At 45.8% G+C, this 15,575-nt stretch overlaps 1 protein-coding gene across 1 annotated transcript in view; it reads left to right on the top strand.

Annotated features, from left to right (window-relative positions):
* Positions 1-14,963, top strand: part of RFX3 (regulatory factor X3) — a 288,648-nt gene extending 273,685 nt beyond the window's left edge. Inside the window, exons 13-17 of the mRNA XM_015426016.1 lie at positions 1,934-2,083; positions 9,502-9,710; positions 11,689-11,842; positions 13,427-13,469; positions 14,725-14,963. Of these exons, the coding sequence (XP_015281502.1) occupies positions 1,934-2,083; positions 9,502-9,710; positions 11,689-11,842; positions 13,427-13,469; positions 14,725-14,963 (795 nt within the window). The remainder of the gene's footprint in view (positions 1-1,933; positions 2,084-9,501; positions 9,711-11,688; positions 11,843-13,426; positions 13,470-14,724) is intronic.
* The last annotated feature ends 612 nt before the right edge of the window (positions 14,964-15,575 follow it).

Raw genomic sequence — 15,575 nt, 5'->3', positions numbered from 1 at the left:
AACTAACACAAGATACCTTACCAGGGCACATTTCCTCCATTTTGGTCTACCATTCTTAGCAATACATTTAGCAACATGATAGCAGGCCCTCACAGTACACAGGTTCTGCTCAATGTGCTCTCTAAAACGATTTTGCTGCAAAAACATTGATTTTTAAGAGATTTAATTGTTAACTCACACCTCTTCTTGATATATTGAGTAGCTCTTGTGACAGGATTCAGAGTGCTTTTTAACTTTGTACTCCTTTAATACTGAGTCAGTTTCAAGACATATCAGGCAAACTGCTTTATTCTTGTTTAAAACAGAGAAGTAGTAGTCCATTTATTATTAAAGACACGGTGCTCATCTGCAATTTTTAGTTTCTTTGAAACAGCACTTTCTTTTGCAGATATCTTCTTACAGAATTTTTAGCAGAGCAGCAGTTGCAGAGTTTCAATATAATCCTTGACTAATCCTTAATTAAATAAAAATATGAGAAGTATAGTTTTAGGGGCCTAACCCTTCCCTTTCCAATTCAAATCCACCCCACTCTAGCTTGCTATTAGCTGGGGATTTTCATTTCGACCATGGCAAAGAAGAGAAGAGACCCCTGCCTCCCTAACCACAACAGTTCTCAGGAGTATTGGACCATATGCATAGTCTAGGAAGAATTTTTTTAAATGGATTATGAATATGACCTAAGTACATTGAATACTATGAGAATTATTTCTTAATAAACACACTGCCTTGAGATTTAAATATATACATGCTAATACTTTAGAAATTGGTGGTCCTCCCAAAAAGGGCAGGTAGAGAGAAAGAGCGAATGAAAGGGCAGCCTCTCACCTGTAGCAAAGGGTATGCCATTAAATTGGCTTCAAATTGTATGCAGGGTGCACATACACATCACTGCATGCCAGCAAAGCCTCATTCATGAGAAGCAAAATAGCAGCCAGGTGGAGGGGAACTTGGCTGGAGGAAGATATGGGAAGGAGAATCCCATAAGCTTCCCTGCTAAGAGAATACTCCTTCCCAAGGATCCACTCACCAAGTCGCGGTCATGGTCTCTCTCTCTGGCTCTTACCCTCCTCCTCCCTCCCTGGAGGGGGAGGAGCCCTCAGCCAATCGAGGGAAGGGAGGTCTCTCCTTCTTCTCTTCTTTCTCTCCTCTCCAAAGCAGGAAATAGAGACTGGGCAAAAGCAGCTGCAATGAAGGAAACAGGAAGCAGCAGAAAGCCATTTGCTCACAGGCTATATAGGAGCCTGATACACCCCTGATATATAGCATTCAACATGGTAATGCATGGAGAGGGGGAGTGAAAAAGCTGAGTGGTACAGGTACTTGACTTTGCTGACTAGCAAAGCACGTAGAATGGCCAAAATGCTAGTATGAAGGATAAGACCAAGAGGGGTCTGGCAGAAGGAACCATGGAGACCAGAGGAAACAATGTTGCTACTGTATTTTTTGCAAGAAAAGGACAGGAAGAACAGCAGTAGATGGTGCCTCTTGAGGCAGCAAGAACAGGATGGGTCTGAAGGAAAATGCCTATAGGGTGATAGCAGCAAACAAGCAGGTTGGGGGCTTCATGTGGCCTGTGGGTCGCAGATTGAGGACCCCTGCTTTACATGATACATTGGTGTTGTATTTGTCCAAGAGATTGTGTAAATTCTTTCAGGATTCAAGTTTGTTGGATTTTGCTAATTTCAAATGCTGAGTTCTTGCTTTGACTTACCTTATCTCATGAAAGATTGAATGGCTCAAAGCCAAGCTTACTACACATGTGGCTGCATTGTACATGTGTCATCATTTTTCTTTTTAAGAGAATGTCAATAAAAAGAGTGAAAAATACATTTCACAGCAATGGCAAGTCTTTTGGGGAAATTTGCTGGCCTATCTGTGAAAACAGATTTTAACTTCTGCTTTCACATGCATTTTAACTTCTCTGTCTTCCTAGGTTGCCGCTGTAAGTGCCTTTGCTCAGACTCTGCGAAGATACACATCTCTTAATCACCTGGCTCAGGCGGCTCGTGCTGTGCTGCAGAATACTTCTCAAATCAACCAGATGCTCAATGACCTCAACCGTGTTGATTTTGCCAATGTCCAGGTATGCTGGAATATTACAACATATATGTGTTCTGGGAGGGAGGCTCAGACCCTTACTTCCCTATTGCCTTTGCTCTAGGAGGACACTGCCCTAATTGGCCTTAGAAAGAGAAGAGAGGGGGTCTGAGTACACCATGATTCCTCCTTCTCTCACTGGCTCCCTTCCTGTACAGCCTGAAGTGCACAGTCACAGAACTGCTCACCAGCCCTTTTAAAGGCAGCATTGTAACTCATGCATATCTCCCAGATAGTGGTCCTCATGAGCAGCTGGTAACTAGTCAGTCAATCAGGCATTTATTACGGCAACAAGCCATAGAACACACATGCTTAAATATAACATTCATATAACTGAATTTTGGACAGTAAAATAAAACTCTATAAAAATACAGTTGAGCGTAATAAAGTAAAGGAAGAACATAAAACAGAGACTATTAGGCAACTATTATTATATATTTGATTGTGTATTTCAGATGCAGTAGCATGCTACCCAAAATTTTGCCACAGTTTCGGTAATTGTCCGGTTCCCATCAATTAACAATTGGTTACACTGCTCAGCACCTGATTGTCCCACCATATCCGTTATAAGAGGAGTAATGTACTTGTCATGGATCTTGTTAAACTGGTTACACCTGAGCATCATGTGCTCAATAGTTTCTATCTCTCCTGAGCCGCATCGACAAAGTCTATATTCAGTAGGGATCCTTTTGAATATGCCCTCAAGCATCGCGGAGGGGAAAGCCTCACATCTGGCTAATGTGAAGGTTTTCCTAAACTTGTGAGTATCAAACTGTGATAAATAGGACATGGGTTGCAAGTGATATTTGACAGAATCTGGGGCTCTAAACTTAGGACATCTACCGAGATCTGTCTGTCTCTCCATGTCCATCATTCTCTGAGCTGGTAACTACTTTGATCTTCAACGTGGTCTCTGTGCTTCACACCCATGGGATCTAGTGCACACGTGCTGGATTGATCGGCATTGTAGCAAGCTCTTAACGGATTTTCGTGCCCAGACCTCAGGCATGCACAGGAACCCCACCACGCATGCCCAGAGGGGTGGGCGCGGGCATCCCGCCAGTTCCTTTCTTACCACCGCGGTGGAAAGACCCTTTCTTCGTCCGTCTGATCGGTTCGCTTTTTTGGCTTCTTCGCCTCACGGCTCTTTGGGTTTTTTCCTCAGTTGCTCCACCTGACCGCCACACCCTTTGTATTTTTTGTTTGGGGGAATCTCATCGACCTGAGTCTTGCTGGCACTGTGCCAAGTTTTCTAACTAGACACGAAAAAACTGAGCTGCGCGCCTTAAATTGGCGCTCCTTGAGTCGGCTTTACATCCTCCCTCAGCGATGGAGTCCGAGAGACCATCGACGGCGACGGCTCCAGCATTGAGGCCTGCCTCTGACATCAGCCAACCAACATCGAAACCACTGGCATCGAAGGTGCAATCCTCCGCTTCCACTCGGGTGAAGAAGAAGCCCAAGGCAAGTAAGGAGCACAAGTCTGCAAAAAAGTGCTCCTCTAAGTCCCTAAAGGTGCCAAAGAAGGGGAAGGTAGCGATGCCTGCACTGGGTGATGCCCCAAAAGTGCTTCCCGCTCCAACGGCAGTATCGACATTGGAGGTCCATGCCCCTCCACCGATACCGACCATTCACCTACTGGATTCCCCTATACAACAATTAGAGAACCGTCCTTACTCTGATATCGAGACGGTACAGCTCCTTACTCATCCTGTGGATGCAGAGGCTTCTCCCTCTCCTTCCCCATCATCGACATCGACGGTGTCAGAGGCTCCCGGCATCGATTCACGTCGGAATCGACACGCTTCTAGCAGCACGCAGCGTCACCCTCCACATCTGCTTCTTGAACCTGCCAATATCAGTGACCGAGATTATAGGGACCGCTCTCACAGACAAGATGCTCCTTTGTCTCCGAGACATGCCCTTTCCAGAAGTTGATCCCCCTGAGTCTTTACTCCCCCACCACCACCTCTGTCTTGGGATCAACGCCAGCTGAAGTATCTCTACGCGGGTTATCCACTATCCATGCTGTGGTTGACTGCAGCGGGCTATTCAGACTGGGATCGGTACTCGACCCATTCTGTCCACAGATCAAGGTCACCCTACAAATCCAGACCTTCAGCATCTCTGTCTCGTCCTCCGGCAGACGATCCTTCCCACCATAATCCGGAACTTTGTTGTCCCAACCCCCAAGTTGTACCACCAAAGATTTCAACTACTCAAACGGAAGTCACTCATATTCAAGTGCCAGATCAGGACTCCTCTAATTCCGCAGAAGAGGATTCTGATACTGAGGCCTCTGAGGTTGACACCTCTCCTGACCATAAATCTCCTAACCAAGCTGTCGCAGATGATCTCCCTATATCTCCATCTGACAATCTCACGTCCTATGCAGACCTCGTGAAAAGAATGGCCCATTCTCTAGGCCTCTCAGTCGTTCAAGACCAACCTCAGGTTACAGATGCCATTTTCGATATCGTGCAACTAGATACCTCTACTACCATTGCACTGCCCATGACTGCGGTCCTTCTACAAGCTGCAAAAACACCATGGGAGAAGCCTTAATCGGCCCCAGTGTCAACAAGACGCCTGGACCACATGTACAGAGTCCAGAAGACCGGAGCTAAATTTTTATTTTCCCACCCTCAGCCAACCTTGATGGTTGTTACATCCTCGTCCAAATCAAAACGAACACACTCTGCACCTTCTGACAGGGAAAGCAGAAAATTGGATGCGTTTGGGAGACGCTTCTATTCCACGGGAGCATTGGGAGTTAAAACTACAAATTATTTAGCTGCCTGGAGCTTGTCTTCGGGGAGGTGTGTCAGGAGTTCAGAGAACCTTTCCCAAAGAGTGTACTGATACCTGCTCATGCATGAGCAGGTATCAGTACACTCTTTGGGAAAGGTTCTCTGAACTCCTGACACACCTCCCCGAAGACAAGCTCCAGGCAGCCAGAATTATCCAGAAGGAGGGCATGGTACTAGCGAAGCAGCAGATCAACACTTCCAAACATGCCCTAGACACTTCTTCGAGAATAATGGCCTCAGCAATAGCTCTAAGACGGCATTTCTGGCTCCGTAATACCAATCTCTCTCAAGATACTAGGTCTTATGTCGAAGACCTTTCCTTCAATGGCCTTGGTCTCTTCAACAGCACTACCGATACCATACTCCAAGATATGGATAAGAGCATAAAGGCCTCTCGCGCTCTAGGAGTGTCATCTTCCACGAGGCAGCAATATCGCCCTTGCACCTGGTCTAGGCCCTGGCAAAGACGCACCCCGAATCGTCAGTCTCCTGACAGACAATGGAGACCACGTACGTCTTTGAGAGGCCAAAAACCAACTTTTCAAAAACCCAGGTTTGGATCCGGACAGCAGTTGTCTTGCACCAAGCAGGCGAAGTCTTCCAAGCAGGGTTTTTTACTTCCCTCCCACCGAGTAAGCTCAAACCCGTCTTTCTCCCTTCCTTCACACCTGCCGTCATATCACCACAGACGAATGGGTGCTCTCCATCGTGACCCGAGGCTACCGTATCCAATTCCACCAGAACCCCATTGCACCTGTCGTCGTCTCCACACACCCTTCCCCACCTCTCCTAGAGGAGGTGTCTGTCCTTCTGCACAAAGGAGCCATCGAGTCGGTACCACCATGTCTACACGGGAAGGGCTTCTATTCCCGCTATTTTATGGTTCCAAAGCGAGATGGAGGTGTTCAACCTATATTAGATCTAAGGGCGTTGAACTGCTATGTTAACTACCACCGCTTCCACATGGTGTCATTGCAGCAGATTATGCCACTCCTGCAGAGAAACGTCTGGATGGCTACCCTCGACCTCCAAGACGCGTACTTCCACCTCACCATCCACCCCTCCCACCACCAATACCTACGCTTCGCAATTGGTCAACAGCATTACCAATATGCAGCCCTGCCATTCGGCCTCTCAAGCGCCCCAAGAGTCTTCACAAAGACTATGATTGTCATTGCGGCCTTCCTCCGCCTCAAGGGTATCTCCATCTACCCGTACATCGATGATTGGCTCCTGGTAGCATCCTCCAGGGACACCCTGGTCTCAAACATCAACGAGACACTGGCACTCCTGGAGAACATGGGCCTGCAAGTCAATCGGGAAAAGTCTCAACTTCAACCGGTCCAGAGAGTACAATACATTGGTGCTCTACTGGATTCCAAGACATGCATGGCTTACCTGCCAAAAAACAGAGCGGCAGACATCATCCACCTAGCCACTGCCGTCCGTACCCAACCTTCAGTCACGGCCTTCGAAATGCAGAGGCTGCTTGGCCTTACGGCTCCAACTACGTTGGTCCTGGTCTTTGCCAAACTAAAAATGTGACACCTGCAACTATGGTTTATCCGCAACTTCGACCCAACGGGAAACGCACATACCACCGTCCTAACCCCCCCTCCCAATATACAAGAGTCTTTACTTTGGTGGACTGTCCCTTCCAATCTCTTCCAGGGAGCACCCTTCCATCCTCCATCACCCCAAATCACCCTGACCACGGATGCCTCCCTGTCGGGCTGGGGTGCCCACATGATGGGCCTTTGTGTTGGAGATAAATGGGACACACAGAAACGGAAGCAGCACATAAACTTCCTGGAACTGCTTGCAATACAGTTTGCTGTCACCAGCTTCCTACCTCTGATCAAGGGGAAATGTGTTACAGTCCTCACGGACAACACTACTGCATTCAGTTTTGTCAACAAGCAAGGGGGCACTGTCTCCCTACGCCTCTGCAACCTTGCCATCCAATTGTGGAACCTTTGCATCACCCACAACATTTTCCTGGTAGCCACACACATCCCAGGACACATGAATGTGCAGGCAGACCACCTAAGTCAAGCAGGCCTCAGTCTCCACGAGTGGGAAATGAACCCAACCTACCTCCTCCCACTCTTCCGCAGGTGGGGAGTTCCCCAAGTCGATGTCTTTGCCACCAGAGCCAACAAAAAATGCCCTCTGTTCTGCAGCCGAGGTGGCAGGGACCCACAGTCTCTAGGGGACGGTCTCTATCCGTGGTCCCGGGAACTTCTCTACCTCTTCCCTCCACTACCCCTGCTTCTGAGAGTGGTCCACAAATCATCAGCGACGGAGCAGACTGCATCCTAATAACCCCGTGGTGGCCATGGTTCTCCACCATTCTCAATCTGTCAGCAGGGGTCTACCACCAATTCCCTCCGACACAGGACCTCCTCTTCCTGTTCGACTCCCCTCTCCTGTACCACGACGTATCACGAATGAAGTTGACTGCCTGGAGAAAAGCGTCAACAGCTTTTCCACCCGCGTAGCTAATGTTTTACTAAACGCAAGAAAGCCTACTACGTGAAAGTCCTACCATTATATGTGGCAAAGGTTCTGTTCCTCCTTGGGTAACAATGCCCCTCGAGCCACCTCAGTGGGTCTCGAGAAAGTTTTCCAATTCCTCCTGTCCCTCGCTGACTCGGGACTTTCTCACTCCTCGTTAAGAGTTTATTTGGCCGCTCTTTCAGCTTACCATGTTCAAGTTGACGGATGCACACTGTTTTCGCATCCGCTTTCAAAACATTTTTAAAGGGACTGTTGCATTTTACCCTCCCATCAAAACTCCTGTTGTTCCCTGGGACCTTCCTCTAGTTCTTCGTCAGCTCACAAGGAAACCCTTTGAGCCACTCGCAACTTGCGACCTGAAATTCCTGTCATGGAAGACGGCCTTTCTGGTTGCTGTCACCTCTGCAAGGCGAGTTGGAGAAATACTGGCTTTCAGACATGACACGCCTTACTTGTCCTTTTTGCCAAACGGTGTCTGAATCATACCTGACATTTCCTGCCAAAGGTAGTGTCAGAGTTCCACCTACAGGCAGAGGTCTTCCTCCCGGATTTCTTCCCGGCTCCTACATCCTCAGAGGACAGACTGTTACACACCTTGGATGTGAAGCGTGCGCTCCTGTTCTACCTGAACAGAACCTGCCCAGCAAGACCTGACTCCCAACTGTTCGTCTCGTATGCACCAGCAAGACTGGGGACTTGCATCACGGCTCAGCGCCTCTCGAGGTGAATTGTGGGGCTCATCCGCCTCTGCTACTTGATTGCCAAACAGCCATTGCCTGGCCCGATCAGGGCCCATTCAACTCGAGCTGTTGCGGCTTCCACTGCCTTTCTCCAGGGAGTTCCCCTAACGGACATATTGAAAGCTGCTACTTGGGCCATGCCTAATACCTTCATAAGGCACTACGCCCTAGACATCTGTAAGAACTCTAATACAGACATGGGACGTCGCATTCTATCTTCGGCTACGCAGTGAGGACCTGCCAGCACCCTATTCTAGGTAGGCCTCTGCTCGCTAATCTCCCATGGGTGTGAAGCACCGAGACCACGTCGAAGATAAACAGGTTGCTTACCTGTAACTGGTGATCTTCGAGTGGTCATCTGTGCATTTACACCAACCGCCCTCCTTCCCTGCTGCTGTCAGCGTCTGCACTTTTCATAGGGGTTGATTTGCGGCGGTTTGAAAGAACTGGCGGGATGTCCGCACCCACCCCTCTGGGCGTGAAAATCCGTTAAGAGCTTGCTACAATGCCGATCGATCCAGCGCGTGCGCACTAGATCCCATGGGTGTGAAAGCACAGATGACCACTCGAAGATCACCAGTTACAGGTAAGCAACCTGTTTTTGCCATGTTTGGGCTGTAGCCCCCTCCAGACCTCCCCCAAAGATCCATTGGTCAGCTGTAATTCAAGTGGCAGCCTCCTAAAGTGGCGGGGCAGTTCCACTTTCCCTTTCCTTGTGATGGTTCTCAGTCTAGGGGAGAGGGATCCCTTAACCCCTGGCATTGTTCTTTCCTGTTTGAGTCTTTGAGTTAACTGTCATAGCTTCATCTAGAAAAAATGCCACAAAATGGTTTTGTTTATGCATACAAAGTATACATAACACAAATATGACAGCTTGTATCTCATTCTCATTACAAGAAAATATGTCCACATTTTAGAATCTTTTAATGTTCTAGTCTCATACCTTGTAAAAACATCTGGGCAAAAATGTGGAAAGCACTGAAGCATCTATCAGTATCAGAATGAATGCACCTGTTGCTTTTGTAGGCAAATGTTATCCAAGCCAACTTGTAGAATAGTGGCCCATTTTAAATAGTTAGATAACCCACAAATATGTGATGAGAAACAGCATTCAAACACATTCATATGACCAGGAATTCTGTTCCTCCCTGGTTCCTGTGCACCATTCACATAAGGATTTTGGAAAAATCTCATGATCATATATCATATTGGTTACTGTGGCCACCCACACTGCTAAGTTCCATTTATTCAATCTCTGTACACTTTTAGACCTATGATTGACATGAGGTGTATGGTGCTTCTCTTTCTTTTGACTTCTTTTTGTACTGTGACAGGAGCAGGCTTCCTGGGTGTGCCAGTGTGACGACAACATGGTACAGAGGTTGGAAACAGATTTCAAGATGACTCTTCAGCAGCAGAGCACTCTGGAGCAGTGGGCTGCCTGGCTTGATAATGTAATGATGCAAGCACTGAAACCATATGAAGGAAGACCTAGTTTTCCTAAAGCAGCACGGCAGTTTCTTTTAAAGTGGTCCTTCTACAGGTTAGTGTCTGAAAGTGTTCTAAATAGGTTATATTCACTCTAAGTAATTAATAACAGTGTTGTCTATATACATGGTAATTTATAACCTAAGCCCCCCCCCCCACCAAACCCATGTCTGAAGGTGCCTCCCACTTAAAGTTTGGCATAGATAGGGGAGAGACGCAAGAGTAACAAAAGGATAAAATTGTTGGGGATGAAGTCTTGGGAACTTAACTTGTATATGTCCGTTTGTGTCTATAGGATGATGGTCATTGACCAGAAGAAAGATATTACTAATATCCTTCTGAAGATGAGAACCCAAATTACATAGAGATAATTCTGATCCTTATGGTCCGTAAAAGGTATCATATGGCCTTCAGCTGTAGCCAGCTATGGCCCATGAACTTTATATTGAACTAGGAGAAAGGCCCTAGGAAGGGGGCATGGGTGAGTGCAACAGGTGCTAGGAAGGGGGCGTGGGTGAGTTCGGGGTCCTGCAGCAGTCGCCGGTGGGCCCCTCACCCCCTTCCTGACTCACCTGCATTGGTGGGTGGGCCAGAAGGGTGTAGGGGGGCCTCTTGGAGGCTTCTCCTGCTCACCCGCATTGGCGGGTGGGCAGGAGAAGCAGTGGGGAGGGCTTTAAATGCATCCCCGGTCCCGTCCTGGCTCACCTGCCTTGGCGGGTGGGCCAGGAGGGGGCAGGGGGGCTCTGGGAGTCTTCTCCTGCTTGCCCGCTTCAGCGGACAGGCAGGAGAAGCAGTGGGGAGGGCTTTAAATGTGTCCCCGGTCCCATCCTGGCTTGCCTGCCTGGGCGGGTGGGCCAGAAGGGGACGGGAGGGCTCTTGGAGTCTTCTCCCACTCGCCCGCTTTGGCGGGCGGGCAGGAGAAGCAGTGGGGAGAGCTTTAAATGGCTCCCCAGTCCCTTCCTGGCTCACCTGTCTTGGCGGGCAGGGGGCTCTGGGAGTCTTCTCCTGCTCGCCCGCTTCAGCGGGCAGGCAAGAGAAGGAGCGAGGAGGGCTTTAAATGCATCCCCAGTCCCTCCTGGGCCCTTTGTGGTTCGTCCGCATTGGGGGGAGGGCCAGAAGGGGGGGAAGCTTCAGCCTTCTCAGCGTCAGGCGGGCGGAGCATCCTTTCTGCTCGTTGTCGCGCACTACACTGAGGCGGCGACGCTGGCCGCCCCTTCTGTTGTGGGCGGGACTGGAGCAACGCAGGCACTGTATTGGCACACCATGGAAGCGACAGTTCAGGCAGCCAAAGGCTGGGGAGGCATGTGGAACGTTCAGGAAAGAGTCACACGAAAACTGTTTAAGGAGAGATACTCAGGATTTGGATTATTTCATCAAGTGAATCGATGTTCTATTACATGCAAAGATGTAATCTACTGTACTTCTGAGGATACATTTTCCTTACCACTCAGTACGTACAGCCACTGCCACTTACCTGCTATACCATTTCCCCATATCTCTAGAATAAATGATAGCGATTGAAAAAGAGGAGACATTTACATTTTAGTAGAACTTTCTTAGTAAAGGTAAAGGTTTCCCTTGTTCGAAAGCCTGTCGAATCCGACTCTAGGGCTCATCTCTGTTTTCAAGCCAAAGAGCCAGCGCTGTCCAAAGACATTTTCGTGGTAATGTGGCTGGCATGACTAGATGTTGAGGTGCACGGAACCCTGTTACCTTCCCACCGACGTGGTACCTATTTATCTATTTGCAAGTTCTTGCTTTCAAACTGCTAGGTTGGCAGGAGCTGGGGCCAGAGACGGGAGCTCACTCCGTCACGTGGCACTAGGGTCTTGAACTGCCGAGCTACAGACCTTCCGGTCTGCAGTTCAGCATCTTAACCACTTGAGCCACCACAGCCCTAGAACTTTCCTAATGTAATATAAATAAGCGTGTTCCCCTAAATTGTTTGAGAATTATTTTTGTATGCTTCAGAGGCTTCTGAACTGTTTATTGAATGATGATGTTTTCCCATTCATATTTTCATTTTTGAACAGCTCAATGGTTATTCGAGATTTAACTTTGCGCAGTGCTGCTAGCTTTGGTTCTTTTCATCTGATCCGTCTGTTATATGATGAATACATGTTTTACTTGGTAGAACATCGTGTTGCTCAAGCCACAGGAGAGACACCTATTGCAGTCATGGGAGAGGTAAGTCCACAAGTAGATTACTTTACTAGTTAATATAAAAATGAACTGGAGATAACTTTCTCAAAAATGTGTATAGTTAACACAGTGTAACCTAACAATGTAGCATTTAGGGGGAATGCATGTTAACTATAGCAGAGTTTGGAAGGAGGGCAGGTACATAATCAAATAAAACTATTGTGCTAAAGTTAGCTTTCTAATATATTTTTTTAGAATTGGCCTACTTTTGAGCACTGAAACGTATTTTGCTCTTATAATTCACCATATTAATTTCAGAGGAGCTGATTTTTCTTCTGTCAAATAGTGACTTGTTTGTGTCACACAGAGTGTCATCATTTGCCTTGGCAGCAAAAAAATGGTCTAAAGTTGTATCTGAAGAATGAAAAGTTTTAATCTGATAAGCGCCTTCTAGTCCAGTTATATTAATGATCTTATTTATGTTTTATGCTCTGTGTGGTTGATTGTTATGGCCTTTAGCCATATACAATAAATGCTACCTACTATATTAGTATGGTTCTGAAATAGCTATTCCTTTCAAGCCTGTCATCTTCAATAAAACATATAGGAAATTACATATTTTTGTTGTCACTCTGGCAGTCCATATGAATTCTTTCATTGCTTCTTCCTAGACAAAGGAAAGCTACTGTTTTCTTCCCGAAGAGGAGCTTCCCATTATAGTGATATCTCCTTTTTAGCTGATTTATTCTCATGGGTTTTATATTTTGCATCAAAAAACTGCTTTAGTTTAAGAAAATGAGAAGTTCTCTTTTTGATTTTGAAAGGAAGTCCTTATAAATTGACTTATGTCATGTTCTTGGTTACTACACCAAAGGATAGGAAATCTCTAGCTGTCGTGCATACTACACAATATTTTTATTACTTGGGAAAAAATGAACAGTGTCTTATGAAGAAAAATGCAAAACAGTCAACAAGTGCTCCTTAAGTTTATCCACAAAGCATTATAAAACTCATGCTGCTGCTTTTGCAGCCTGATGCTTTCTATTAAATATTCAGTCTGTCTTCCTCCATTTCCCCTTTCTTTCCTTCTCTGTTTTACCCTGTATAGATTCCTAGGTACTTCAACATAGTCAACTTTCATTTTAAAATATGTGGTAAATGTTAGGATTATGTGAAGTTCTTGTCACCCATTTAACAACTGCTGGTCATTATTTAAATCTTACCATGAGCCGACTGTTAATTTTTCTACTGTAGGGTTGTGACCACCATTTGAATGTATATGACAATGTCTAAATATTTAATTATTTATTGTATTAACAAAATATTGTTTTTATTGTACGGATGATATGTTATTACCTGCCCTGAGCCTGCTTGCGGGAAGGGCAGGCTATAAATATGAAGAAATAAAAAATGTGTTCTTAGCATTAGGTTCATCTTATAGCATGGGATTTCTCCACAGGGGTCACTTATGATACTCAAAGGTGTCATAACTAATTGGTTGTACACCTTTATGCTATAAAGCTTGCTACATATTACTTCTGTGGGTATTGTTACTAAAACAGCAGCCTTTGTTGTCAAATTAGGATAAAATATCAAAGAAGTATACATTCATGATTTTCTCTTCTGCAGTTTGGTGATTTAAATGCTGTGTCCCCTGGAAATATGGACAAAGGTTAGTATTACGTAAATTGTAGTGCATTTGAGTGTATTTGTAGCGTGTCACAAGGGCCGTCTGAATTTATTGGCTATGTAAATTAAATTGAGACAAGCTTGACATAGTGCTGAACCACTATATCAGTTCAAAGCCTGGTTGTAGGTTATGAAAGTGAGGGATGAGTTTTACACTGTGATGGAATGATCAAGGTTGAATACCCTCATAAACCTTATGGAGTTAGACTTGCATGCAAACATACACAATGAATCTGGAATCAGTGTTGTGATGCTTATAACATAATTATGGGCTTGAATAGACAGTACCACAAGTGGAGTTGTGCTTATGGAAAAGATTTTTCCAGGCCCATAGGCACGGGAGGGCATTTGGTGGCAGAGCCCCACCATAAACAAGCTCTGCCTCACCCCAGGAGGATGCCAGACCCTCCACCCCTCTCCCACAGCAGCGGGGAGGCTGGGGAAGGAAAGAGAAGTGCCCTGCTGCTTCTGGTCAGTTTCACTCCCTGCCCATCAGCTGTTAAACCTAACAGCTGATTGGAGGAGGAGTGAAATTGACAGGGCAGAGTGAAGTGGCAAGGGCAGCTTCCCTTTCCTTCCTCAGCTTCCCTGCTGCCATGGGGGGGGGGGAAGCTGGGAAAGGAGAGAGAGAGAGAAGGCATGTCTTCTCTCTTTCTCTTTCCTTTGCTACCCCCCACACCACATACTGTTGGGTAATCTAATTAAGTTCCACATTCCCCTGGCCTAGTGCCCCAGCCCCTGCTCCAGCAGCCAAAAATTTCTCACAACAGGGCTGTCTTTCCTGCCTTTCCTTTCCCACTGAAAAGCCCCCTATGCTTTTCAAAGAGACAGCCGAGAGACCCTTGGGAATGGAAATTGCTTCCTCCCTCCTATTTTTTTTTTTTGTATGAGCAGAACTGTCCTTTCGCTCACATACACTCCCACTAAGGAAAACAGCATGGTACACTGCAGTATTCAAGATCACAGAAGCAAATTAACCTTCAGGGGCATTTTTTCAAAATCGCAAATTATTTGACTAATCAGATATTGAGAGGAAATTAAGTTCAAAAAGGAGTCAAGGAGAAAGATGGAGCTTAGGTAGATCCACAAGTTAGTCTTTTTAGTGTTGGATTTTGTCACAAAAGGGACTGCTGATTCCCTAATAAATGTTAATTATAGCATTGTTAAAATTGCTACTTATATGGCATGAGAATATGGCTTTTCCAGCGCACAAGATTCATGGTGTATTATTTGTGCAGATGAAGGCAGTGAAGTTGAAAGCGAAATAGATGAAGAGCTGGATGAATCTGGAGAGCCACAAGCAAAGAGAGAGAAGACTGAAATAAACCAGGCCTTTCAGGTGGGCTGCCTACAGCCGGTACTCGAGAGTGGAGTACAGCAGAGCCTCCTGAATCCTCTTCACAATGAACACATTGTTACAGCTACTCAAACTATAAGACAGTGCAGTGCTACTGGAAATACATATACTGCAGTCTAACAAATATTAAAGCTACTTTTTCAGATTATATTAGCCCTGTTGATGTTGGGCTTATCATGGGGGAGGGGAGGGATGCAAAAGGAAGTCTGAAGGTTGACTGTTGTCAAATTTTATCTGTGCTTGAACGCTACTTTTACTGGAGTTGTGAAATGGAATGGGTGTATGTATTTTGCCAGGTCTCTTTTGGAAAAAAATTAATTGGTAAATACAATCATTTTACACTGGCCGCATAATATTAAAAGTTTTCTTAGTTTCAAGAGTCAAGAAGGGTTTTTGCGAAGCTTAAATGTTAATGTTTTTGTCCTCTTTATAATTAAAAGTAATTTAATTTTTTCATAGTTTTTACAAAATATTTTAATGTTAACTGTTAGTCATGGTGATTTTGTATAAATGGGTTTTTTAAATTAAATGCGCTCTGAAATATCAAAAAATCCTTGTTGATTTACACTGGAGGCATATTCATTTGACAGCAGCTGCATTAGAGTCACTATACAAAGGCAGCTTTCATTGGAGAGAACTGGAAGATGCTATTTTGATACATTTCAGAGTGTTCAGGGGATTGGAAATTTTATTATAATGCTTGATGCTTGAGAACATAGACTGTCTTCTTTC

The sequence above is a fragment of the Gekko japonicus genome, unplaced genomic scaffold, assembly GCF_001447785.1.
Source record: "Gekko japonicus isolate JY-2015 unplaced genomic scaffold, Gekko_japonicus_V1.1 scaffold31, whole genome shotgun sequence".
Classification (NCBI taxonomy): Eukaryota; Metazoa; Chordata; class Lepidosauria; order Squamata; family Gekkonidae; genus Gekko; species Gekko japonicus.
The sequence above is the reverse complement of the archived record's forward strand: the minus strand, read 5'-3'. Positions and strand labels throughout refer to the sequence as shown.